This window comes from the organism of the source record quoted next, unplaced genomic scaffold, assembly GCF_019419815.1.
Source record: "Pyrus x bretschneideri cultivar Hongxiangsu unplaced genomic scaffold, Pyrus_bretschneideri_v1 Contig66, whole genome shotgun sequence".
Classification (NCBI taxonomy): domain Eukaryota; kingdom Viridiplantae; phylum Streptophyta; class Magnoliopsida; order Rosales; family Rosaceae; genus Pyrus; species Pyrus x bretschneideri.
In genome coordinates this window covers 31147-58504 of record NW_025999805.1, presented here as the reverse complement: position 1 = coordinate 58504, position 27358 = coordinate 31147, and the positions used below count along the sequence as shown (strand labels likewise).

The 27358-nt window shown below is 39.5% G+C and overlaps 1 protein-coding gene and 1 long non-coding RNA gene across 7 annotated transcripts; one reads left to right on the top strand and one right to left on the bottom strand.

The window, feature by feature from the left end:
• Positions 1 to 63: 63 nt before the first annotated feature.
• Positions 64 to 5802, bottom strand: LOC103965447. 4 transcript variants are annotated; one of them, XM_048573298.1, is made up of 8 exons: positions 5202 to 5802; positions 4936 to 5059; positions 4367 to 4787; positions 3994 to 4067; positions 3762 to 3884; positions 2292 to 3107; positions 1377 to 1590; positions 64 to 1247 (listed from the first exon to the last, which is right to left on the bottom strand). In XM_048573298.1, exons 3-8 carry the CDS (start codon positions 4659 to 4661, stop codon positions 982 to 984), a joined length of 1788 nt encoding a protein of 595 aa, XP_048429255.1. In that variant the 5' UTR covers positions 4662 to 4787; positions 4936 to 5059; positions 5202 to 5802; the 3' UTR covers positions 64 to 981. The 4 variants fall into 4 exon arrangements, with proteins under 4 accessions (XP_048429255.1, XP_048429256.1, XP_048429254.1 ...); XM_048573299.1 differs by having other exon boundaries at positions 4970 to 5059; XM_048573297.1 differs by having other exon boundaries at positions 4367 to 5059.
• Positions 5803 to 6401: 599 nt separating this feature from the next.
• On the top strand, positions 6402 to 12452 carry LOC103965446. 3 transcript variants are annotated; one of them, XR_007254108.1, is made up of 6 exons: positions 6402 to 6791; positions 6888 to 6929; positions 7610 to 7720; positions 8037 to 8120; positions 8825 to 8883; positions 11758 to 12452. It is a non-coding gene; the product is annotated as an uncharacterized LOC103965446 (long non-coding RNA). The 3 variants fall into 3 exon arrangements; XR_670042.3 differs by lacking the exon at positions 11758 to 12452 and adding an exon at positions 10939 to 11195; XR_670040.3 differs by lacking the exon at positions 11758 to 12452 and having other exon boundaries at positions 6406 to 6791; positions 8825 to 9512.
• The last annotated feature ends 14906 nt before the right edge of the window (positions 12453 to 27358 follow it).

Sequence of the window (27358 nt, the reverse complement as noted above, 5' to 3'; positions counted from 1 at the left end):
TCTTCGAAACGCATAATTATTTGAATACATTTTCAAGGTTTTCATTAACAAGTTCTAACAACGGAGCCAAGAAATAGTACTTAAAATTACAGGACAAATCGGAATCTTTGATACAAAGTTACAAGCAGAAGTACATGAATGTGATCACTAACGTAGAACTGACCCGTAGAGAAGCGCTTCTAATCGTAGGTGAGAATCGCTTCTAATCGTAGGAATCTGAATTCTAATACAACCGTGGAAAACCAGAAAAAGCGAAATATCATAGAACTCTTATCTCATACTATACAGCCAGGAAGGCCACCAACTCCAAACAATGCAGTGAGCTTCTCTCCAACACATCTGTGTAACTATTTACAGACATCCTAACTGACACTTTCAACATTAGCCGACAACATTAACATCATTAACTGACACAATTTACGGTTATCCAACTCAAGTTAGACATCTTATGAAATCACTTCCATGATTTCTACTGCTTTCGGTCTCCCCTCCCCGGCAGTTTCAAACACCTCCATGCCTTCTTGGCCCTCATCATGACCACTGTTTTTGCCCTCATCATTGTCATTGTCATGTTTGTCAGCCTCGCCATTGTTGTCATCTTTGTCGTCATCAACTTCATTAACTTGGACATCATGTACATCACAACTGTCGCTCCCATCAACACATTCAATACAGGCAGTTTCAAACACTTCCATGCCTTCTTGGCCCTCATCATGACCATTGTTTTTGCCATCGCCACCGCCGTTGTCACCTTTGTCATCCTTGGCAATTTTGTCACCCTCGTTGTCATCAACATCATTACCCTGGACATGCTGTACATCACCGTAACTGTCGTTGACATCAACACCTTCAGTACCAATGTCATTTAGTGATGGTGACTTCCTATCACTGTCCAAGTCCATATTTTCAGGAGCTTCAAAACTGGCAGATATGGCTAAGTTCTGTTCTTCTTCTTCCACGTGTTTAGTACTAGAAGGAACTTCAATATATGACGTGGCCAAGTTCAGTTTTTACCTCTTCCACATGTTTAGTACTAGAAGGAACTTCAACATACGACAAAGCAAACCCATCAGAGTCAACATCTTTCACAACCACGGGCAACATAAAGGGACGAGTGCGTGAGCTAATTGTTGAAGATATGGCTGATAGTACATCAGGCTTTGCCTCAACATCAACCCACTCGTCCCCAAACCAATCTCTGGATATTCTTAGATCATTTTTGTGCATGTTCAAGAGTAAGCTTTCACCTGATACAGCCCAAGCAATTGCATTACAGCCAAAGCAATTACATCCAAACAAATGAACGGAGAAAATATGGAAAATATGTAATAGGAACATGCAGGGAAAAAACTAGATCCAGTTTCTACTAAGCATACCAGGAATGAAAACTTGAAAGGTGTCACCACAGCTGCCAACTTGAGCTATAATCCCTTCCCACCAGCCATCGCTCCACCATGCATCAACTGCAACCCCAACCTCAAGGGCAAGGTCCATTTGTTCCTTAGGAGGGGCTGGCCGGACCATTGGGCGGCCTAGACGCCTTATGCCAAGTTTATCAGGCAGAGCCAATCTAAAAGCTGGGATCCATTCCTACAAGTTGGGAGAGTGAGGGTCATGCCTTCGGATTACAGTTCAGAACCCAAAAGAAATCAAGAAAACACAGAATAATCACTCAAGAGAGCACAGGAGCTCATGTGCCAATCTAGTCAATGCATACAGGAAATGAAGAAGAAAATCTTCCTGCATCTCTTTCATTGAAAAGCCTGCAACACCCAAAAATAGGACCATATTTCTAAACTATATTTACAAACTGAGAACACCGAGCTTACATGAAAACTGACCAGATCAAAAAGGTTCAAATCACATAGAACTGAATGGTGTCAACAGCTAGCAAGGGGTAATCTGAGGGCCAGTGAAACCGGTAGTGTCCAGGACACACCATCATAAAATAGTGAAGGTTAACTTGCATTTCAGGGTAAGAGTTCAGAGTTCAAATAAGGAGATGCTCAAGAGTTGACAATGTAGAAAGAGAGATACACGCAACCTTAAAATCTAAACATGCTAGACTGCATCTCAGAATGCAGGAAAGCACCAAATAAAGAAGAGGGAACATGTATTTTGAATTGGAATCACAATGAATAGTTGATTAAAACAGAATGTTGGATGGAAATCTTGTGTACCTAACTCAAGTAAATAAATCAGACATGATGTCACCGTGTTTTGCACAACTTAGAGTTCAACCCAGTTACCCAAACAATAAACAAAGAAAGTGTAGTAGTGGCTAAAGATACCTCAAGATTGCCACTTCCTTCCTCGTCTTGCAAATCATCGTATTGAACTTTCATCTGTTTTCGTGTTATCTGCAAGACTGTACACCTAAACCAGCAGCCTCGAATGCCACTATCTTGGCAAAGCAATTCTATCTTTTCGTCAACCTTAAATAGTGGAGTATACCAAGGCTGACAATCAACAAGTTTCATGGATAACAACCGCTTGTCTAGTAAACCATAGTTTGGGTTCTGAGGTCTATATGTCATCATCTGGTTATCTCTTGTAGAACTTCTTGCTCTTGAACGACCAGTTGAAAACCTCTGACATGGCCTTCCACTTCTAGTCCTCTTAGATCCTTGCTTTACATAGTCACTTGGACCCAATTCATCTTCTTCCCCAATCAACCTATCACTTGTAAACTCGGATTTTTCGGAAACTTCGAGACCCAAACAAGAGAGAATTGGCTGATCAAAATAGCCATGCATTTTACTCAAATCAAATGGCTTCACCTTGTTACTTCTAAACTGCCTATAGCATAGATGTACTTTGGCCAATAAAGCCTGAGGAAACACAGCTACACATTTTTCATAATGTTCACAAGTTAAGACTGTTGCAGGACCATCAACACATTCTGCACTAATGACCTGCACATATGGTGTGATGAAAACTTCCTTTGGGTGAGGATTTCTTACAGGAGTTAACCCCTTGACTTCCTGATTACGGTGAAACCACCTCACTTTGACCTTTTTCTGACCCCTCTTGTCTTCGTACATATCCTCCATATAAGCAACATAGTGATTTTCTCCCTTTGCCATGACAAAGACAAAGGACTTAATCTGGATGCAAAGGGAAAAGCAAAACAATCAGAGAAAAAGTATTGCAGCTGACAGCAAAAATCAGACTAGCATGTCAATTCCATCGTCGACAGAATGTAAGTCGTTATTAGTGATTTGACCTGACCAAGATGTACACATCAAGGCAATGTTCAACAAAATACCTTGGCGACTAGTCTTTCAACTAAATCTCCCGAAGTTCATGCAATAATATATCGTACTTGAATGAAGTGTAAATTTCCCAGGCCATGAAGCATATGAGACATGTAACATCATGAGGATACTAGTGTCACTATCACATAATTGTGACATATTCTCAAGCGTTATTAATGAAAGCAACCATAGTTCAATGTAACAAATAAAGACAAATATTTTCTTTATCTTCTATATAAGCTTTGAAACTTGAAACAAATGATTCATTACTTCTCAAGTACCCATGTAGGGATGTATTTATCTTAGTTCATATTAATGGCAACATTAATCATCTGTCGATACATAAGGTCAGAGAAATTATTCCCGGAGTAGTTAGTTTTCACTACAGCATTTCTTGCATAATATTGCTCTGCAAATTAAATGTGACTTCTATGTAAGTTTGAGAGTTCAAGCATGGATAGCTATGCCTTGTACAGTTGCACACTTTGACGGTTAAATCCTTACCGCTATTGTAGTTCCGTCCCTACAGAATGCAGGGAAATGCTTGAGCTGTTTACCACATGTCCATGCAACACCTGACCAGACAATGGCCGGATTGCGTCCCTTCAAGGTCATTGAAAGACGGCCCTGATAAACAGGTTATGGAGTCAGTATTGTACGCAAAACTTGAAAGCATCACAAGGACAAATCAATACTCATAAGGAACACAACAAAAAGATACCGAGTTATTGGGTACCTGGTGACCACTAACTCCTTTCATTGGAAGTTCCGGACTCCACAAAGTTTGTGACGAATCATGTTGGGGTGATTCTATCATAAAAATGTGTGTTAAAATCATAATATTCCAGTTATACAAATCCCTCATTTCTTGCGAATACAGGTAAAGAGAATAAGCTATTAGGGGATTTCTTATTAACCAACTTCATGCAGATATTCATACGTGGTAAAATTTATTTAATATTCTTTTACCAGTCACTTAAACTAGAAACTGCTGCTGAGGCGTAGGGGAAGTTAAAATCCTTGCCTTACAAAAGTTTTTAATGGCATACATAAGCGCACAGTTTATAGACTATATAAGGAACTAGAAATTACAAAGTAGCAACACATACCGGACAGATCTCCACGTACATGCTGCTTTGACAGCATAGATGTAAGCCAATCCACAACTTCCCTTCTTGACCTCCATTTATAGTTAGCACTATTAGAGCTCTCGTTTCCGTGCGCTTGCAAAAACTCCTCAGAAACAACATAGAACATGTGCCTAACACTCCTCTCAGTACCCACAACTGCAAGAATGGATTCTCCGGAAGAATCCTTTAAGAAATAGTGAACCACACGGTTGCCCCTCTCCTGCGAAACAAAGTGCTCTTTCCACTCCACGAAAAAGTGACCATCTCCAGGCATTTTGATAGACGCACAAAGAGGGGTTAACGAAACACCAGAAACCTACTTCAAGGTCTAATTACGTAGCAGATGATGCCCCAAAATGTAAGATGGCAAAAGGGGTCAAACCCTTAACCACTAAACTGCCTAAAAAGTAACAATGGAGTAATTTTCAGGCCAAAAGCTACAATCTTGAAATTATTTATTACCTTAATCCTAAGAATAAACAAAATATATCTTGCCCAAGTTGGAACCACTCTACAAAAAAGAAAAACTGGTATATCACAAAACTGACCAGAATAAGAAATCTTAGGGTTTGTCAACCTAACCAGATCAAAAGCCCTGACTTTGCAGCTGAAAACTCCCCCAAATAAGTAGCAAAAGGTTCAAACAGCAAACCCAATTTGTTCAAGAATTTTCTGAAACGGAAACCCAGCAGAATCAGGAGGGTATATTCTATTCAAACAAGGCAGAATTTGATCACTAAGTAACTCTACCATGAAATTTTCAGTTCAGACTTTGAAGAACACCAACAAAAAAAGAACTGGTATATGAAAAAACCTGTGTTTTTGAACCTCCAAGGGCAGATCAGAACACCCAATACTCAATACAACTAGGTATCAGCTTGGAAGCCCAAGGGGGCACAAAGACATTGCCTTGACTGCTTTTTCCAAGAGAGTTGGAGCAAATTTGAAATGGGCATCTGTAATTTGGACCAAAACAGAAACTTCAGCTGAGAAAAAGGGATTTGATTGAACAAAAAGTAGTAGAAGTTGCTGGGGAAGGAGAGTTTTAGGGGAAGGTTGAGGAGAGAGAACTCTGCGATTGCCTTGGTGGGTACAAGGGAGAGTAGAGAAAGTGAGGGAGGAGAGGAGGAGCAGATGAAGGGAGAAAGGGAGAGAGGAGAAGGATCGTGGAAGAGGCCATGGACATGGAAAGTGGGGGAGTTGCAGAGCTTTGGAAATGTATGTCTCCAGCAGCTATGGAAGGGGAACTTGGTTGAACAAGAAACAAAGGCAGACTATTTTGTTAAATTAATGGGAATAAGAAATAAAATAACAATTTAGTTATTTGTTTATCTTGTTTGGGGAAGTGGTGGAAGGTAGGAGGAGGAGGAAGCTGGCTGGGTGGATTATTTACTACGACAAAACTTTTGCGTTGCAACTTAAAACATCATTGGGGCCGAGTTCTTCAATTTTATTTTATTTTATTTCCAAAATGAGGAAGATTGGTGGCAAGTCACGATTATCTATCTATTTCAGGTTCGAAAAGATTATAAAAATTTTTATCCTGCTGTGGCCACAATTAAGCAAACTCAACAACCGAGGCAAGTTATTCATCGGGTAGGCCTACTTTGGATCTTCTTTCTCGCCCAGCACCCCCACCAACCTTTCCCTTCCCTGTTTTTGGTCTCCACCCCTCTCTCTGACTCCATTCTTAGACCTGATATTCGTGTCATGTTTTCTGTGCTCGTGTCGTTTTCATGACATATCTAATATCTTAATGGGTCATATCGTTTAACACCTGTTAAAGTAAACGGGTAATATGACCCGACTCGAAATTGACCCTTTAATATTATTAGGTAATATAACCGACCGGTTATCTGTTAAAGAAAATATATTTTAAGTCAACAAATAATGAAAATGAAAAACATAATTTGACAAAAACATGGAAATTATATATAGTGTGTGGACAAATTTGCCCTTAGTTTCTCTTTGCTTGCCATTCTGTTTCCTCTTTTTCTGCAGTGGAAAGTTGTTTTTGCCCCTATTGGCTATGCGTCTATCATCACTGCCTTCACTTCTTCTCCACATTTTCTTCCGTGTTTCTTTCTCTCACACAACATTTTGCTCCGTTTCGAACTTGGGTTTCTTCTTGTCTCTGTCAATTGGTCCTTTACTTTGATTGCACACTACATCAAGTTAAAGCTCCCACCAACTGGAGAAAGATACCATGCTACATCTTATTTGTGTGCCAGTTGTGGTGCTCTCTTGGGGTTTCTGTACGCGCTGGTCATCTGGAAGGGAAAGAAAAATCTGGGCAACTGGGGTTTCTCCCTCTCATTCCACTATGTCTAATTCCACTTTCTCTAAAAAAAAAAAAAAAAAAATCCCAAAATTGGCTCTTCAGGACTGGAACTGGAAGTATAAGGTACCCTTTTCGTTTTTTGGTATTTTTTTATTTAATTTTTTCATTTCATGCATGGTGGATTTCTCTTTGGTGATTATTGAATTGCTTGGTATTTAGGGTGATCTAATTTTTCTGGCTTGTCAAGAGCAGCAGCATGAGGTACACCTTTCCCTCTTTTTTTTTTTTTTTTTTTTTTTTTTTTTGAATTTTTGAATTTTTATGTAATGGATGGAGGTGGATTCTTTGAGTATACCTGGGATGGTGAGAAATTGGAGCTTATCTGGGGCCAGATTTATTTGGATTTTGGTGTCTGATTGGAGGAAAAGAAAATAAAATAAATTTGAGGTTTGTATTGATTTGGTGTTTGGTTTTATTTAATTTTTATTCTTGCATGTTTGCTTTTTCTGAATTTTCACTGTTTGTTATGTTAGTTGAAGATTACGGTGTTCGATTGATTTCAATGGGATGAGTTGTTAATTTGTCCTTTATTTATTCATGTTATTTTATGAATGCTTGCATAATTCGATTGATTTCAATGGGGGTGAGTTGCTAATTTGTCCTCTATTTATTCATGTTATTTTAGCATAATTTGTATCTCATTTCACTACCCTTTGGGTGTATTTTTGATAAATTGTCACTATTTTTTTCTGTTAATTTTTAAGTCTCTGTGTGTGTTGTTTACCCTAGACTTTGGACATCAATTTGTTCTGTTTTCTTGGTGGTTTGATGTGTTTTGTGTTGTGTTTTTCGGTCAATTGACTCGGTTCATATGACTAATTCCCATGGTTTCCATGCCATATTGGTTGAATTTATTTTAACTATATATTTTTTTGTTGCAGCCATATCTCATATAAACAACAAGTGGAAGGTTTACAAGACGTTAACCAATTAGTTGGGCTATTAGTTCCTTTACTTTGTGATGTCCCTGGTGTGAGTAAAAAAATGCTCAGGTACTTTATAGTTAGGAAAATGTAACGATGCCTTTTCTATGTGCTTTACTTTATTATGTTTTGATAAACTGAGGTTCAGCAACAAGTTACTGAAATTATCATTTATATATATAGCCTCCACCACAAAGTAATTTCCTAAGAAATGTGTAGTACTTTGTCTTTTGGGTTAGTGTTCTCTAATTTAGATTAGGACTTTGAGCTTGGTAAGGTTTCTTTTCTTGATGTACCTCATTTTTTTTATTCATTGTTTTTCTTTTTGGAGTTTTTTATTTACAGATAAATTCTACATTTAAATTCTCTTTTTGTGATCCTGCAGATTTTGTCTTTGTAATCAGATGGTTGATATTGCTGACTGATTTCATTCTTCTTCACTTTCAAGAAGCACCGGTGTTTATTGAAGGTATATAATCCGTTTAGACATATAGTTTTCAATGTATCAAGTATTTTGCGTTGTTGGTTTTCTGTTACTTTTGTTGCTGCCTGCCTTTTGTTTTTTTTTTTTTTTTCTATTTTTTTCGTTTTTATCCACTTCTCTTTCACTTTTGTGCAACCCATTGTCCTCAATTTATAATCTTTCGTTGGATAATCTGATAGCCCAATCTATTCTCAAGTGATATCTTTGGTTTTAAACTGTTGTAGCTAGTTTAATCTTTAAATTGATCAATGTTAACCCCAACATTTTATTTTCGTTCTATACGCATTGGAACCAAACTTAATTGGCGCTAGAAACGTATAAAGCCTTCAACTATACCATGAATGCAATGTTAGCCAGTAAATAATTATAAAAGTAACTTCATCATGGGCTACAATCATATCTAGAATAGTTCCATGATTGTTACCAACCTTTAAAATCAAATTTAGCATCGGTATGTTTTACCTCTGTTTCAATCTTAACCACTAGCATCTGCAATGTTGTATTAATCACCGTTATCGATTGTTCTTAACATATGATCATCAAATCCCAATATGTTGACCGTCGTTTTCCCTGCCTTATCGTATGTGAAACGATTATATTTGCACTCACTTTTATTCATTGGAAACAGTATTTATGTCTCTCCATATCCAATCCTTGGTGCAAAATGTTTACAATTTGATCTGTTTCAGTTTCGTACAGCCAAATTGGAATCAATCTGAAAGAACTGTGTCTATTTGCTGTCTTCAAGGTATAACATTGATCACTCTCAACTTTTAATTTCGTTTTCAACATTTTTTTCCTTTTGCATTTCTAAAAAAAACCTTTATTCAATAGATAATAATACGGTCACTTACAGCATAAAAAAATCTTCATTTTTTTTTGTCAATATTTAAGTTTTTCTTATTTTCTTCATAAACGAGATCAGCCCATAACTCTGTAACCATCCATGTATATAACTTATCCATTTTTATCATTGTGGCATCAATACAAATTTACTCTTATTTTTTGAGGTGGGATTGGTCTTAAAACACGAGAACCAAAATTTAATTGATCCCATTGTTCAGTACACAAAAATTCCATCGACCCATAAACCTCACATGGAACACAAACTATTCACCTCTTTTTTTTCTGCTTCTCCTTAGTTTTTACCTATTTTTTTCACAGCATCTTTTCCTTCATGATTAGGTTTAGCACAGAGTTTTTAAACCTGTTAAACCATATTCGTTTTAAGTGTTTTGCTTCATTATTTAACATTCATTTGGATTTGTGATTGATATCAACTTGGTCAGGTTTTCATTACTTGCAAAGCATGTGTAGAGTAATGCCTTTAAACTGTGTCAATTTTTCAATGAAAAATCTTGAATACCTTGACATTTATCCAATGGATAAATTCATTACATTCTTTTCGGTGAAACACTAAAGGTTTACAATTTCTTTCCTGTTGCATTTTAATAGAAATGTGAAGAATAAATTCAATTTAAAAACCTAACATCTATCTATGTTCTTTGTTGTCCCACAAGAAAGAAAATAGATAGATGCTCCACCCACTATGCAGAATAAAGGTATAAAACAGTACAACACCGCAGCAACGCAGTGGTAGCCTAGCTAGTCATAATACTAAATTAGTATATTTACCTCAAAATATAAAAATAAATAAAAACATTTGTCTCTCATGTATTACATACCCCAAAACAAAAACATAATGAAAAAACATTAGTATATTACTACAAAATATCAAATGTCCAAGGATAAGCAAAATGAAGGGAGTTGCGTTTCAAGGTGGAGTATGCAATCACGAGTATTTATATATGCTTTCACATTTTCTAGACTTGTACATTAATGATTATGAATTTTATTTATTTTAAACTCCCTTTAAAAATACTATTCATGAGAGTTTGTATGGTTCTAAAAATTCAAAAGGCGATGTACCCATCCTCAAAGCGTAGAGGATGCAATCACGAGCGTTTTCCAATTTTTTTACATTTTTCACACTTGTAAATTAATTATTATAATTTTTTAATGTGTTTGTATTTTTAAATTACTTGATATTTTTATTTTTTTAATGTGTTTATAATTTTTTAGTGTCACTCTTTGCCTGCAATATACTATAAAAATAAGTAAATGAATGAAACTTAATTTTTTTTAAATTTATGTAGAATAATAATACAAACTTACATATTTAATATGCAATATATACATATACACTAAGGCTATGGTATTTTATAGTAAGTTTTTTTAGTTGTTTAAAAAATTAAAATCATCAAAATAACATTTTTCTTAACGTGTTAAAGCGGGTTACTCGTGTGTCACTCTCGTGTGAACCTATTAAGGACTTGTTATTAACGGATTCTTATCATGTCGACCTGAAACCTGTTATTTTTGTGTCGTTTACGTATCATGTTAACAGGTCGCTTAAAAAATTACCAGGTCTACCCATCCCCTCTGTTTTTTTTCTTCCTTCCCCATCTTTCCTGGGATTTGCTTCTCAACTCTATCCTTCTCTCCTTGGCCAAGGTCCTCCTCTTCTTCCCTTGTTTTCTTTTCCTTTTCATTTCTACTTACCCTTTATTTCCCTGCATTTCTTTCCTTGCATTCTTTCCTTTATTTTCTAACTTCCTTGAGCCTTGTCTCAACTTCCCTATCACGTGTCTCCCTTCGGTAGCACACCTTGGTGTTGGGTGGTTGCTAACGTGTGTTTAGCACTAGGATTATGGTAGTGCTTTTTGCGTGGGTGGCTTGTTCAACCCCATTTTCCATTCATCCAGTTTGTTCTTGGGTTTTTTTCTCTTGGTGGTGGTGACAGATTGGCCATGGCGGCGCAGCTAGCGTGGTGGAGTTTGCACTCTTCGAGATCTAGGATTTTTGTTGTTGTAGGCTTGCTCTTTATAGGCTTTTCAGTTGTACTTACTTTTGGCTTGTGCTTGTATTTGGATTGTTCTTTGGGCCTTCCATTTCTTGTATTAGTTTTTATTAATGAAAGTTATCTATTTGACCAAAAACAAAATAAAAAGATACTTAAATATATTTTAATGATTTTGGATTATGATTTTTATATAATCATAGATGGTTCTTTATTATTAGAATTTGTAGTTTTGGGAGCAAGTTTATCTCTCCTTATTGTTTACTATAAGTAAAGGTACTGGCACAAGAAAAACACACTACAATTTTCTTAAGCCTGTTTCTCCACTATTGTCATTGCATCCTCCGTCTTCCCTTAAGTGAAATAGGCCACAACATGTTAATAGTACGCTCCTAATATTGTTACATAATATAAAGGTTATTTTTTGCTACAAATTAGTTCAAAATCCTCAGAACGCAATCCAAGTAACATTTTAACACGGTTTCCATTTCATATTTTTTTCAGCCTTGATTTCATGAAATCATGATGATGATGTATGAACTCAATTTTATGCTTTACGAATTATAAGATTCTGCCTAAGTTATCTTCGCGTACATTGTTGTGGTTGTTAATGCTCAAAACTGGGAGGTCAACAAAGATTAGTACAGTCAACCTTTGATGGGATTAGGGTAAAAATTTTAAGTCATTGACAACCAAATTTAAGTGGTTCACCCTTAAAATTATGTTACGTCCGCTATAGTACCCTGTATATATTTGATATAGGTTACAAGAACGAAGCACACCAGCTGTCGCCCACCAACAACGCTTGTCATCACACCATACAAATTCCAAAATTGAGGAAGACATGGGCCGCACCGTACTCTACAGACCACCAAAACGAACGCCACTATGAAACAAAGGAAGTAGGCGAGAAAAAAGTTCCCACAAGTGAAATGACCAACGAACGCAAACACCAGGGAGAACCAATAAGGGTCAACAAAAGTGGTGGTGCGAACATTCAAGCCAAAGCTCTATGCACCCTCTCATATAAATGCGAAAAATCACAGAATAACCAAATCGAATTGAGGATTAGTGGAATTATAATGGAGCCAATTGATGGAGATGGTAGAGGAAACAGGTGACCAGGATCTAGGACTCAAGTAGTTGGAATCAGAGGCAAGAAAAGTAGAAAGACGATGAGATGTGAAGATAAGGTCGACATGGAACCGGGACTAGGATTATTGCAGAAAATAGAACGGGAAAGAAACAGAAGACAAGGAGAAAGCAAGGTACTGGCACCAACCTTGCCCACATATAGGGCCGACGGCTACGCTGAAAAACGGAATCTAAATTCACTCACACAACGGTGATAAAATAACAACTTTCACGTGTGCATGTTTGGATACAGGGATTTTGGTAACTGAAACGCTCGACTTCAAAATTAAAATTGACTTGAATAAAATACAAATAATTGGTTCGGTTCGGGTCAGTATGATCAGTTCTATTAAGTTTGGATTTGAACTTTCACGTGTGCTTGTTTGGATACAGGGATTTTGGTAACTGAAACGCTCGACTCCAAAACTAAAATTGACTTGAATAAAATACAAATAATTGGTTCGGTTCGGGTCAGTATGATCAGTTCTATTAAGTTTGGATTTGAACTAAACTTGATTTTTCTTTTGTTGGACTTTTACCCTCGTCACTTCAAGCTTGAGTCTTAAACTCAACTCATCTGCACAAATCTATCAACGATTCAAAAGAGCAAAACCAAACAAATTAAAAGAGTAATGCGGAGCTTAAAATAATCTCAAAAATTCTAGAGGCGACATGTAGACTTTAACTTAAGAAAAATAAGATTGACCTCATTAAATGGGTAGGCTCCTTAGATAATCCCATGCACAGCTCGGACCCCTGAAGGTCCCTGCAGCTGAATACGCCCACAATTGAATACGACTACTCATAGCTCTCATGCCCTTGACAAGGAAAAGTCAAAGCATTAAAGATAAAGATTAATTACCCAAATCCTATCTTTAATACATTCCCAATTGAAGATTGACTCCATTCAAGTAAGTAATCCATATTTTAAGTCAATTAGGGATATTTACTCCATTATCTCAAGATATTATCTCCTATTTAATATCTTGAGAATATTTCTCCATAAAACCTTGGCCAATAGGATGCCACCATGTGTAGGGTAAAACCCCATATATACTCCCAATTCTACCAAATTTTGGTAAGCTTTTGCTATCCCTAAAAGCCCTAAACACTTACTCTTTTTTAGAGAAACTAACTTAGGCATCGGAGGTCTGTTGACCTAGCCCACCCCCCCCCCCCCAACCTCGTGGGCGTGTGAGGCTTAGGTCCCTAATCAAAGGTGTTGATTGTTTTGTAGGTGCATTTTCATCAAAGGTAGAGACGGCGGAAATTTGCATTGACAAATTGGTGCTTTCATTGAGAGCTGATTCAAATACTCGAAGAAACCTTTTGCACTTGGTTTTTTGAATTTTCTGATACGTTGAATTTCTCACACGTCATATCAATTAATTTTTCCTAGAAAAATTTCTTGATCAATCCTTGGAGAAAGGATACAATGGTAGGAAATTTGGAAACCACGGCGAACAAAACCCCATACGTACAAGGATTTGGACTAGAGATCCTAGATGAGGATGTAGCCCCACGACGGCGATCCCCAAGATTCAACACGACGACGTGAGGAGCCACACCACAGTCATGGCCACCATTTTGCAGGCTACAACAAAGACCACCGCAATAGCAGAGGCCCAAATCGAGGCCCAGGAGGGCGCTGCAGCAGCCCATTGCAATGCTAGGGCACCGATAGGCTATTACCAGAAGGCCCAGCCTACTACAGCTACCACAGCTGGCCTAGGGCCGAGAACTGAGCCGAGCCCAAGCCGCAGCAGCTGCTGCTAGCTAGGCCCAAGCTCGCAAGAAGCAAGCACCGGCCCAGCCCATAATACAGGCGCAAGGCTAGTTGCCATACACACAAGCCCAGTGCGCCCCTGCATGTGCTATGTCTACCCAACCGAGTTGGCTCACCTCGCGACTCGCTTCGACGACCCAGCCCGCGGCCCAATCCAATCCAAGCCCACTTCAGGCAATTCCAATTTTGGCCACCGGTTCTACGATCGACCCAGAGTTATTTTCACCCCATTTTTCTGCATGAATGCCCACTTTGGGCTTAAGCTTTGTACATGCATTCCACTACACTTCCACTACACATGGAGATGCCCACCATGCAGACTCTTCCAACCCAAATGGCGAGCATAACTTGCCTCAGCATGTCACCAATTTGACTAGTGCCCACGCGTAGCAAACCACTCTGGTGTACCAGCTCCTTACAAGCATTGAGGCACAGTGTGCCCCAGAAGAAGTCCCAAAGCAAGACAAGGGCAGATGATCGTGACTTATTCCAGCGATGTATAGGCAAATAGCCGCTCAGCCCACCATGAGCTGTGCGTTCGGGTAGTGTGCACTCTCCTTTGGGCCCTTGGAAAAATGTCTTCTCCCATTTTACTGCTTAGAGAATTGTTCATTCCCAACTTAGCTAACAAGTCAATATGCATTCAAGGTTAGGTCCACACTCTTAAAAGCACTCCAGACATTCCAGGTAAAGCATTCGCACAGGGCTAGGCCGACAAGGAGATCCTCTTATGAGGCACTGGAGTAGGCAGCCATATGACGAACTAGGTAGAGCACAAAATTAGTCTAGCTCGAGTTCCATTGACAGACCCTGCCAAGAACTATGACGAGCAACATAGAATGAACTACGTGCACCATGACCTTAGTACGGACGAGAAGGACATGCAGAAGAGCAATATAGACCAACATGTCAACAATAGGGATAGCCAAAGAAAGTACAAAAGCTCGTAGCAGAGCATCTACGCAAATTCCAGATCATTAAGATTACCGATGATGCCCTTCATAGAAACATGGCCAACATAAGTAGGTCACTGTTTTGCAAACGAGATTGAGCAGATGAAGCCACCACGAAAGTTTAGCCTACCATATTTCACCTTATTCAAAGGAGATGAAGATTTGGACAAGCATCTGATGCACTACTGAAGTGTTATGACCTTCTACAGCAACAATGACACTCTTATGTGCAAAATCTTTGCCACGACGCTCCAAGGCGAGGCGCAAGACTGGTTCCACACCTTACCAAAACGCTTAATCCGAAACTTTAAAGAACTTTCCTTGATTTTCACTAAGGAATATTCGTCATACCGCTCAAAAAAGAAAAAGTTTAATCACCTCTTCAACATAAAAAGGACCTGAAGGAGTTACTTCGCACGTACGTCAAGAGATTTAAGACAGAGAAAGCAAAGATCATCAGCTGCGACGATAGCATTGCAAGCTCAGCCTTACATAAAAGGCTCCCAATAGATCACCCACTTTCCGGAGAACTAATCATGGGCGAGAACTTGACCTTGGCAGATTCTTATGCTTTGGTAGAAAAACACTCCCTCTGGGATAAAGCTAAGCCCTCCCAGAAGTAGCTCGAGTTGCCGTGCAAAGACACGGAGCCAGCTCAGAAGAAAGCGGACAATAAACCGCTCAATGACAAAAACAAGCTAGGAAGCAGACTTAAGGACTAATCCCCGACAAAAGGAGGCTCGACGTCCAAGGTGTACACCAAGTTCTTAGTCTCTATTAACTAGATCATTCGCTACCTTAAAGACAAGTCGTGGTTCAAAATGCTGCAGCCCATGAAAAGAAATACTTCCAAGATGGACCAGACGAAATACTGTGCATTCCACAGAGGTTCGAGGCACGCAACCAATGACTCCATCATATGGATGAAGTACCTTGAGAGGCACTTGAAAGACTGCATCACATAGGCCAGTCGATAGGCTAGCTGCCTGGCCAAGGCGAGAAGCATACGTCGATGCCTAACCCCCAACGAAGACAATCCGAATCAATGGCATCTTTGCTAAATTCGAGCATATGGGGCCCACTAACATTTCTAAGAAGAGGAAGATCCAGCAGACGAGATCAGTCTTTCAAGTTTAAGCCATAGATGTTGTACCTGGACCGATCATTGGCTTCATTGAGCAAAATGTTGAGGGAGTAGACTTTCCTCACGATGACACCTTAGTGATTTCTGTTCAACAGGCCCATTTCATTGTTGATAGAATTATGGTGGACAATGACAGCTCAGTCAATATTCTACAATTGTCAGTCATCTAGAAGATGGGCCTGGAAAGCACAATTAAACACAAAGCGAAGATCTTGACTAGATTTAATTGACTTACCTCAACTGCCATTGGCACAATAACGCTCGACGTAACTAGCCCTCCAACTGTCTCATCGCAGACCTTCATGATTGTCAGCGACCTATCCCCTATAACAAGATTCTGGGCCGACCTTGGCTATTGAAGTTGTAACCTCGATCGAGTATCAGAAAATCTGATTTCACATCCCGGAATGAGCAGTCAGAGAGATCAAAAGTGACCAGGCTATGTCTAGGTGATGCACTGTACAAGTTCTCAAGGATTCGAAGAAGAAGTCTTTCACCCCAGTAATAGCAGTTGAAGTACAGAAAAACAATTCTACCTCTACCAAATAACAATCACAGCAGACGGGTCAAGAAGATAGCGTTAAGGTCGACAATGCCCTGGCAAATGAATGAGGATGAAAACCCGAAGAGGACACAATACATCATTCTTGACCCCCACTAGCCTGAAAAGACGGTAAGGATTGGCTCACGTCTAAGCCCGATGGAGAAGAAGGAACTCATAGTTTTCCTTAAGGAAAATCGTGATGTTTTCGCATAGTCACCCTCTGACATACCCGACATTGATCCAGCGATAGCTTGCCACAAGCTACACGTCGACCCTATTGCCAAACCCGTGATCCAGAAAATGTGACATTGCACCCGAAAGAGTAGCGATTATTGAAACGGAGATTGACAAACTACTGGAGGTCGGATTCATTGAGGAAGTGGCACACTCAGCATGGTTGGCCAACGTCATACTGGTGATGAAAAAAAAAAGAAAGGCAAATAAAGAGACACTTACCTCAACAAAGCATGCCCTAAAGAAAACTATTTGATTCCCTGAATTGACCTGTTCATTGACTAAACATCCAAGAACTAGCTGCTCAGCTTCTTGGATGCATACTCAGGCTACAATTAGATTGTCATGCATAAGCCTGACAAGGAGAAAGCCACATTCGTGATCAAGCAAGGCACATACTGCTACAAGGTCATGCCCTTTGGCCTCAAGAACGCGGGAGTTACTTACTAACGACTCGTTAACACGATGTTCAAAAAGCAGATCAAAGTAACCATAGAGGTTTACGTTGACGATATCATGGTGAATGGCAAGTAGCGGTCAAACCACATTAGCAACTTGGCGGAGACTTTTGACATCCTTTAAAAGTACAAAATGAAGCTCAACCCAGCCAAGTGCACATTCAGAGTCTCCTCAAGCTAATTCCTAGGGTACCTTATAACTCAGCAAGGAATCGAAGCTCATCCAAGGAAAATCAGAGTAATCATGGACATGAAGTTTCCCACGACTCTGAAAGAAATCCAAAGTCTGACTGGACGAGCAGTTGCACTAAATCGTTTCCTTTCACAATCCATCGACTGATGTAAGCCTTTCTTTAAGGCAATCAAGAAGGCGCAGAGAGACAAATGGGACGACAAGTGCAAAAAAACATTTCAAGGCCTGAAACAATACCTGATGTCACCTCTACTACTATCTAAGCCAAAAGTAAAAGAGAATCTATACATCTATCTAGCGGTATCAGAGGTAACAGTGAACTCTGCCCTTATATGAAAAGAGTTGGGGGCCCAAGTGTTTGTATTCTACACATCCAAAGCTCTCCTTGATGAGGAAACTAGATACCCGAAGATTGAAAAACTAATTTTGCGGCTAGTTGTTGCAACTCAGAAGCTCAGACCCTACTTTCAGGGATATCTGGTCATCGTCATGACCTAGTACCCACTGTGATCAGTTTTGCATACCACGTTGACAGATCATCCAACTACTAGGGATCAAGAGCAGGCTTAGTTCTCACTACCCCCAAACAGTTTGATGCTTAAGCAGGCAATCACTCTAAGCTTCAAAGTGTCAAACAACGAAGCAGAGTATGAAGCTTTATTAGCAGGTCTTTGATTAGCGAAATACCTAATGGTGAAGAAGCTCGTGATCTATTCTGATTTCCAGCTGATCACTAACCAAACCTCAGGAGAGTACGTAGCAAAACATCCAAGGATGGCCCGATACCTCAAAAATGTACGATAGCAGCTAGTGACATTTCAGGCATACACACTCACTTAGGTTCCACGAGCAGAAAATGCCCACATAAACGCATTAGCAAGCCTAGGCTCTACCTTAGACCATCAGCTTAAATGCTTAATCCAGTTGAGTACTTGGAGAAGTCGAGCATAGATGCAGAACCAGCAATCGAGGTAGTGCAAATCAACATAACTTCGAGTTGGCAAGGTCCTATCATTTACTATATAGTCAATGGAACGTTCCTCACAGACAGACTAGAAAGCTCCAAACGATGGCAGCGCACTACTACATGTGGAACGACATGCTCGTTCGCAAATCCTTCTCAGAACCACATCTTTGCTGCCTATCATCTCTTGACAACTTGAATGTTCTTACCTCAATCCATGATGGCATATGTGGAAAGCACTCTAGAGGTCATTCCCTGGCATAAAAAGCTCTTAACGCAAGTTACTACTAGCCAACCATGCATTAAGATGCCAAGAAGTATGTACAAAGATGCAACAGCTGCCAGCACTTCAAGCCTGTACCCATATTACCTGCCAGCAAACTCCACCCGCAGATGAGCCCTTGGCCATTCATGCAATGGGTGATTGACTTGGTGGGACCAATGTTACCTACCACTAAGGGCAGAGGCATGATGATCATAGCAACCAACTACTTCATGAAATGGGTCAAAGCCGAACCCATGACTACAACTATCATGATGGACATAAAACGTTTCATATAGAAGAACATCCGCTTTAACATCCCTAACTCCATCGTCATAGACAATGGTTAGCAGTTCGTGGGTAAAAACTTGGCGAAGTTCTTCGAAAAATATGGTATCAAGCTGCACATGTCCACGCCCCAATATCCAAAGGGCAATGGGCAGGCCGAGGCGTCCAATAAGACCATTCTCGGCTACCTCAAGAAGTCCTTCTCAGACAAGAAAGACAAGTGGCTAGACGAGCTGCCCGGTGTTCTATAGGTGTATTTCACCACCAAGAGACGAACAATCGATGAAACTCCGTTCTCCCTGGTATTTGGCTTTGAGGCAATCATTCCTCCCAATGTCGTGGTGCCCAACATTAGCACTGTATTATCGAATTCTAAGTAGAATGAGAATAAGATGGCCACAAACTTAGACTTAGTAGAGGAAGAGCGTAAAAAGGTTATCATCCGCATTGAAGCCTATTAGCAGCAGCTCATCTCCAACTACAACAAGAGTGCGAAGATCCGGCAATTCTAGCAAGGAGACTCAGTCCTAAAAAAAGCCTTCATAACCGCTCACTGGAAGGCTCCAAAAAAATGGCTTTCATCTAGGAAGGTCCTCACAAAATCAGCTGAGTAGGAGGGAAGGGCAGTTACACCCTTAATACTATAAACGATAAAGAGATCGAAATGAAGTGGAATGCCTATAACCTGAGAAAGTACTACGTGTGACCACCCAGCATTCCTTGTACCTTGTTCAAGACAAATAAAGTTCGAAGACTCAAGCAGCTAGACGAACAAGACCTGGTATGTCGAGGATTATTAATTGTTATGTTATTTCTGCCTACAAGCAAAGCTAATACATTTCTCTATTTTCAATGAAGATTAAAGGAATTATTCACAAGCCTAGGACAATTGCAGAAACATCCCAATTGACCACCCCTGCCAAAGCAGAAGACACCCCTACTCTTGTAGACATAGTGTGTGCTCTCCTATTAGGAGAAGGTAAACTGATCCGAGATATCCAGATATGGATAGGTTGTTTGACTGCTCAGTCTCTATGAATTCATCAACTACCTACGCCGGACAGCTCCCAGAATTTGCCATAATAGACTTTTTCTTAAAAAGACTTAGCCAACTAAAGGATTCAATTTTGCAGGAGCTCAGGTTTTTAACCAAAAAAGACGGTAAGTGCTAGATTTCCCTGCCCATGAAAGAATTTGCATGACTAAATGGTCCGTCTCCGACGTGCAATCTTCATGAACGTAACTAGGCTCTAAAGTTATAATACTAATTAAGAAACTTGCGGAATCAGTTACAATTGAGGCCCAAGAGATCTGTACCGAGCTTTGTGTAATTTAGAAGATCAAAGGACTAGTAGCTGAAAGTATATGGCCACTGAGTCACGATTTAGCATACAGCTTAAGCCTAAAACGCCTCCGAGAGCCAGGCCAACACCTAAAGTGGTCACGGGGGACGTCTACTTCTGTAAGTAAGATGCTTGGCCAACGACTCAATGGTTGACAGCCCTAGGCAATCTATAAGCCAAGACTTACACCTACTATGTCTATGTGGACCCGTCTACTTATTCAAAAGTAACACTTTCAGTCAACGGTCTATAGTTTAAGTTTTGCAAGAGTTAAAGCTGAAATGTACAACTATAGTAGCTACGAAAACTCCTCTACTTTGTACGAGAAGCACGTGTGCGGCCGTTGGCTCTGTTAGTTAGAAATTTCGCAACATGCCCCAGGAGGGCCAAGGCTCGTGAAGCTGCTAAAGTCGAGAAACACGACTATGAGTTCGGCTGCTGGCTCTATAAATTAGAATTTTGCATTTTTTTTTCCTCGTGCAGGTAAAGCTCCTTGAGCATCAAAGCCAAGACTAAAGCCTAAAGTGACAATGTGGGATCGACAGCTTCATCAAAGTAGTCAACTTAGTCACTCATCCTACTGCAAAGTTTTGCAAGTTGCCTCAAGCAGGCAAAGCTCCCGAAGCCCCAAAGCCGGAACTAAAACCTAAGTGACACCATGGGATCAACTGCTTCCTCGAAGCAGCTCGCCCAGCCGCCCGTCTAACAGTAAAGTTTTGCAAAAAAATGACGAAATAGCAAGGATGAAGCAAAGCAAGTAAAGCTATTTATTAAATTTCTAGAAAATTGATAAACCGACTCGAAGGCCAACAAAGTGCAAATAAGGTAAAACGAAAAGGAAAAAAAGAAAATTCCTAAGTCTAAGCAAAAAGACTACTCATCAATAGCCTGCATAGCTACTGGTTCCTTGACTACCACACCTTTAGCAACTACACTGTTCTCAGCAGCCAATTCTTCCATTAGTTCATCCTTAGTCACCCTTGCCTGAACTACCTAATCCTCAGCTGCTCTACCAAAGGCAGCTTCAAATAAGAAGTTAAGCAGATCAACTGGTGAAATGAAGAAAGTCTCAAAGTCCTTCTAGAAAAACTCATAATCCGAGGCCTACCCGGGAGATGGCCTATATAGCCTAGCTTGTAGAAATCGGCCTGACAAGAAGCAAGCACCACTTCGTGACCAACTTTCTCATTCTTTCGCTGCATATTCTCCTTAACAAGCCCAGTGTGAGTATTCTGCAGCTTATCCAGTTCTTTCTTCAAATTTTTACGAGTAGACAGCGTACCTTGCAGATCCACTTCCTTAGACTTAAGCTTACTGGAAACATCCTTAAGATAAAACACTTTAGCATGCATGAAGAAAAGCTCCTCATCCTTGGCAAAACAAACAGATCGTAGCTCTGAATTGACATGCTCATGGTCCTTGACCACTGGTGTAACACTACTGACTTTTTTTTTCTGCAGCTTTCAACATCACCTAAGTTGCAGTAAGCTTAGACTTTAAATCAACGACCTCTTAATGAACGATCTCTAGTTGCACAGAAGCGGGGGCATATACATCAAACCCTTTCAAAATGGTGATTTCAGATTTAAGCTTCTAGATCCTTTCAGCAGTTGAGCGAAACTAAGCCATTAACACCACTTTAGCCTTCTTAGCATCCTCGACAACATCTTGATCAACGTGCATAGACTCAACTACGTGAATAAGTCTTATGCATTGTAGCAAGCAAGGAAAATCCCTCTAATAGGTAGCAAGCTTCGCAAAAGTGTTTTAATGGACAACAACTTTCCCAGCACTATCAACTAACTTGGTGCCTCCGTTGACGTCCTCGAGCAGGTCAGCCTTCAACAGCGTACAACCCTCGGGAAACTCCCCAGCTCCAGACTTGGTAAATCTTTCACTACCGCTTGTATGAGCAGACTTCCATTTCTCAGCAGATGAATCAGTTGCAGCTGAATGAGGAATAGGCCCAGGTGTCACCTTAGCAACAAAATCCACCTTCCCACTCTTCATAATGGTGAGCCTCTTAGAAGCTCAACCAGACTTAGCTCCCAATGTGTGTTCGACACAAACCCAGACACCCGGGGCACCACCGAACCTTTCCGTTGGGTAATCCTCTCAACAATGGTTGTGGCCACCTTTGGAACAATAGGTTTCATAGGCTTAGACTTAATAGTATTTTTTTTCCCTTGGAGGAAGTCAGATCAATGATAATCTTCTCAGCAGCAGATGAGCCCCTACGAGCAGTAGAGGAAGTCATTGGCTTTTTCTCAGTTGAAGGCTCACTAGCAAGTGAGGAAGATTTCTTATTTCCACCTTCATTTGTAGCAGGTTCTACAATAGCGATTAAACAAGAAAACGCCTTCTCTTTGATCCATTTTATCTCTTCATTCGGAGGCAGCTTGCCTCTCTCCCGATGAAGAAGACTGAGCAGCCAGCGCCATTCATGGTACCTAACTGGAATGCCCAAGGCGATGTGCACTTTCTTCATATCTACCGGAATTCTTGGAGTTGAGCCAAATTTCGAATCTACACAAAGTAAAAAAGACAATTAATAAATTGAAGTCATGGAGCAGCTCAACAAAAATTCAAATAGGCCAGGAATGAAGCAGTTTGTTTACCACTGATAAAGATAGTCAGAACACGCCCAGATAAGAAGAGGAGTCAGACTCACACTCTCCACTTACCTCCAAGGTATCTCTCACCCACTCGTGATCAACTTTTCAGGAAGCATCAAGAAACCTATAGCGAGACCTCAGCTACCCCATGTTTTCCATGCGGCCAATTTCGAATAAGTACCATAACTTATTTATGGTCAAGCCAAGATCAAAGAACCCACTCAAGTTCGAAAATCCCACCATCAAATGAATTGCATTCAGAGAGCTCTGAGCATGCGTGCATTTCATGATGTAGATCACCTCTTGGAAAAGACGCAGCATGGGAAAAGTAAATCCCAACCCAAAGTAATACGGATGGAATTTGATAGCCCTTTTCTTAGCCGTGGTGCCTTTGCACGGTTCATGCTCGCTATCATCATTCACCTGCTTGACGCGAACCCCTAACAGAATCGCATGCTTGTGCGTGTCGAGAAAATCCCGAAACAATTCATTAGAATTGATCTTGACATGTGCAGCCTTGAAGTAGCCTACTTTGTCGGAAGAACCATATTAACAGTACAAAGGTAGAGGATATTTGTCATTTTTATGTTCGGAGGAAGACATCTCAAAATTTCTGAAGGAAAGTATGAAGAAAAATATTTAAAAGGTAGCTCGCGAAAAGAAAAATAAAAAATAAAACAATAAAGCAGGACCGCAGAGCCCAGAGCCAGGCCCCACTGCCCAGCTCATCAGCATGTGACAATAAGCCTAAGGGCCCTTTCCACAGCAATGAAGGGCGAGCACCCCGTGCCTCTCTTATTCTTCTTTAGTCCAATGGGCCCAAGCCCGACTACATGCCATTCCAGCCTAACAGGCCTCGAGGCCCATTACCGAATGAGGCCCACACCTTACTCCTCCATTTTCTCTCACACGTGCGTCTCAAGCGGGCCTTAGGTCTCTCAGCCTAGGTTGCAGATACCATAGAGCCAACCCACATCGGTCTCTCTCTTTCTCCCTTCTCGCCTAAACAGGCCCGTGGCCAGCAGCCATGGAGGCCCTCCAGCCCGAGCTGGCCTCTCCGCGCCCTAACGCGCCAATCACCTCGGCCCAACCGAGCTGAGCACCTGGCCCACATCAATTGAGATCTGCTGACGTACCACCAGCAACCCATGTTACGCATCACTGCAAAACAGTATCATGGCACTTTTGACATAATTTTCACGCCTCTTCAGCTCTCTTCGAGCCAATTTTTTAAGCCCTAAGGCTCCCAAAAATTAAGAAGAAGAAAATTAAAAAATTTCTTACCTTGGTGCAGCATGGAGAAGAAGAACAACAACGAGAGACAACTATTTGCAAAGGCAAAAGAAGAAGAAAACTAGGGGAAAGGGAACAAATTTCCATTGGCTTCTATCTTCCTTGTTAGAATGATGATTGTTCTCCAAATTTATTTCATCCCCTGCTAAAGGCAGAATTAAATAGGTATTGGGGGCAATTGGTTGCCTTTTCCTAAAAGAAGTCTATCTCTAGATCAAGGAAGGAGATCTAGTTCAAATTCGGAAATAACTCCACAAATCCATGCAGCTTGGGATTTCTACACCTACTGTTATTTTCCTACATGCAACCCAGTAGGTGTAAGGGAATTTGTGGAGCCTAATATAATCCCAAAAATTCTAGAGGTGACACATGAATTTTTGCTCAAGAAAGACAAAATTGCCCTCATTAAATGGGCAGGTTGCTCAGATACTCCCACGCGTAGCTTACACCCCTAAATGTATCTGTACCTAAATAGGACTGCCCATAGCTCACTTGCCCTTGGCAAGGAAAAGTCAAAGCATTAAAAATAAGGATTAATTACCCAAATCCTATCTTTAATACATTTCCAATTGAAGATTGACTCCATTCAAGTAAGTAATTCCTATTTAAGTCAATTAGGGTTATTTACTCCATTAGCTCAAGATATTATCTCCTATTTAATATGTTGAGAATAGTTCTCCATAAAACCTTGGCCAATAGGATGCCACCATGTGTAGGGTAAAACCTTAAAACCATGGCTGGCCATTAATTACCCTAATAAATGGGTTTGAACTTTGCAGATCGCTATCTGCTATCAAACTCAAGTACAACTCTTGCACGTTAAAACCTAGATCGCAGATTGAAAGGGGGTTAGGGTTAGGGTTAGTAATTTATGAAGAAATTGAATGCGGGTTAGGAAGAAGAAGAGAGTGTGTAGATGTCGTAAAGAGAGAGGAAAGAATAGAGAAATCAAAAAATGGGAATAATTAACTCATTTATGTACAAGGGCAATCTGGTCATTTCAAGGTGTAGAAAATTTCCTATTTATGTCCGATTATTGTGCATGGCGTGTGACAGGCCTAATAATTTTTTACATGACCTGTTAACCCGACAGACACTACACGAAATCAACAAGTTATCGAGTTGACACGATAATGAATCTGGTCATTATCGGGTAAGATAACGGGTTGTTACAGGTATACATATGGGTAACCTAATACACGATAAGTAAAATATTAATTTAATAATTTTATACCCCTAAAAATACTATAATAATTATATATATATATATATGATAAATAATATTATATACTATTATAATTATATATATATAATTAAATTTTAGCAAAATTTTGAAAAAAATGAGGTAATATATTTTTATATGGTATAGTATTATTGTTTTATTTCTTTTCATAATTATTTTGGTAAAATTTTCATAATTTAAATGGTTTATAATGTTTGGTTTTTCTATATTTCATTTATGCAGAAAAGAGTTTTGATATGGAAAACCTTACTGAAAACATCATCAACATAACTCTTGAAGGCAATAGATCAAGCCAAAGTTCCAATACAATTTCCCCATGGTGATCAATAAAATTGAAGGATTTTGTAAAAGGAATAACATGCAAGCTTTGAGTTTCATTGACAAGGTTTTAACTTTTGAGTAAGGCTTCACAACTTTGAAAAGAAAAACTCATTCATTTTGCATATCCTTGCACATTTGATATTTTGTAGTAGACTAGTAGTGTATTGGTGCTTTTTTATTAAGCTCTTATTTTGGAGTGTAGATGTAGTACTTAACGACAAATGTGTTTTTATGCTTTGATGTAATATTTATGTGGGAATGTGATATGTGCAAATTTAAGAAAAAAAAATATTTTTCTTAACGGGTCATAATGGATCGGGTCATTTTACTGGTTGGGTAAACTGACCCGACCTGTTAATGACCCGTTAAGATAAAGGGTGTGACATAACACAATCCATTGCGATAACAAGTTTTACACGAACACAACAAACCCGACTTGTTTGCCAGGCCTAGCGTGTGCATGTTGTATGCATATTCAAAAAAACATATTTCTGTCCCAAGATTAAGAAATTGTCCCATTTTGAGGTATTTCTCTTCTTTTTATGTCAAGTATAGGGTAGTTAGGTTATTGATCAGTAAAACACCAAGGACTATGAGCTTTATATATAGAGACAAAAAATTTCACTATATTTTAAGGAACATCACTAGTTTTTAAACATGTCAATGAGAGACAAAAACATAAAAACAACTAAAGTTCAGCCTAAAAACATGGAAACAATGTTTTAAAATACCAGCCATACCCTAAGACTTTAGGGCTGTTATAGAACCCAACCTTCACAACTCCAACAAAATTAATATATACCATAAGCTCAACTCATCCTCTACTATTTATGTAGAATCAATTCAATCAGTCCTCGACCATTTTCACAAAATCAATTCAACCCGTCTTTGACCATTTTTGTAGAATCAGTTCAACTCGTCTTAGACCTTTTTTGCATAATCAGTTCAATCAGTCATCGATCATTATTGCATGATCAATTCAACCCACCTTTTTTGCATAATCAATTCAACCCATCCACCACTATTTTTGCAAAATCAGTTCAACTTGTTTTCAACCATTTTTGCATAATCAGTTCAACCCGTTCTCGATATTTTTTGCAGAATTAGTTTAATCACTCATTGAACATTTTTGTAGAATCAGTTCAATCAGTCATCAACCATTTTTGCAGAATCAATTAAACCCACCATTTTGCAGAATCAGTTCAACTCATCATCGACCATTTTTACAAAATCAGTTCAACTCATCTTCGACAATTATTGCAGAATTAGTTTAATCTGTCCTTGAACATTTTTGCAGAATCAGTTCAATAAGTCTCAACCATTTTTGTAGAATCAGTTCAACCCATCCTCGACCATTTTTGCAGAATTATTTCAACTCGTCTTTAACCATTTTTCCAGAACCAGTTCAACCAAAGTTTCTTTAAAATTGTGACTATAAACCCACACCATTTATTGGATCTCTTAGCAATGCTTATTGCCTAAATAGTACCCCTAACCAAAACCATTTGTTGATAATATCAATATCGATTCATCCAAAGACAGAAACGCGAGCTCACTGTGGAGAAATTTTTTGGGGTTCCTGGCACAA

Coding starts and splice junctions, on each gene's coding strand:
- LOC103965447 (XM_048573297.1), bottom strand. CDS start 4,661: ATGCCTGGAGATGGTCACTTTTTCGTGGAGTGGAAAGAGCACTTTGTT. Junction 3,108..3,761: donor GGGACGGAACTACAATAGCG/GTAAGGATTTAA, acceptor CTTTGCATCCAG/ATTAAGTCCTTTGTCTTTGT. Junction 1,591..2,291: donor AAGGAAGTGGCAATCTTGAG/GTATCTTTAGCC, acceptor CCCAACTTGTAG/GAATGGATCCCAGCTTTTAG.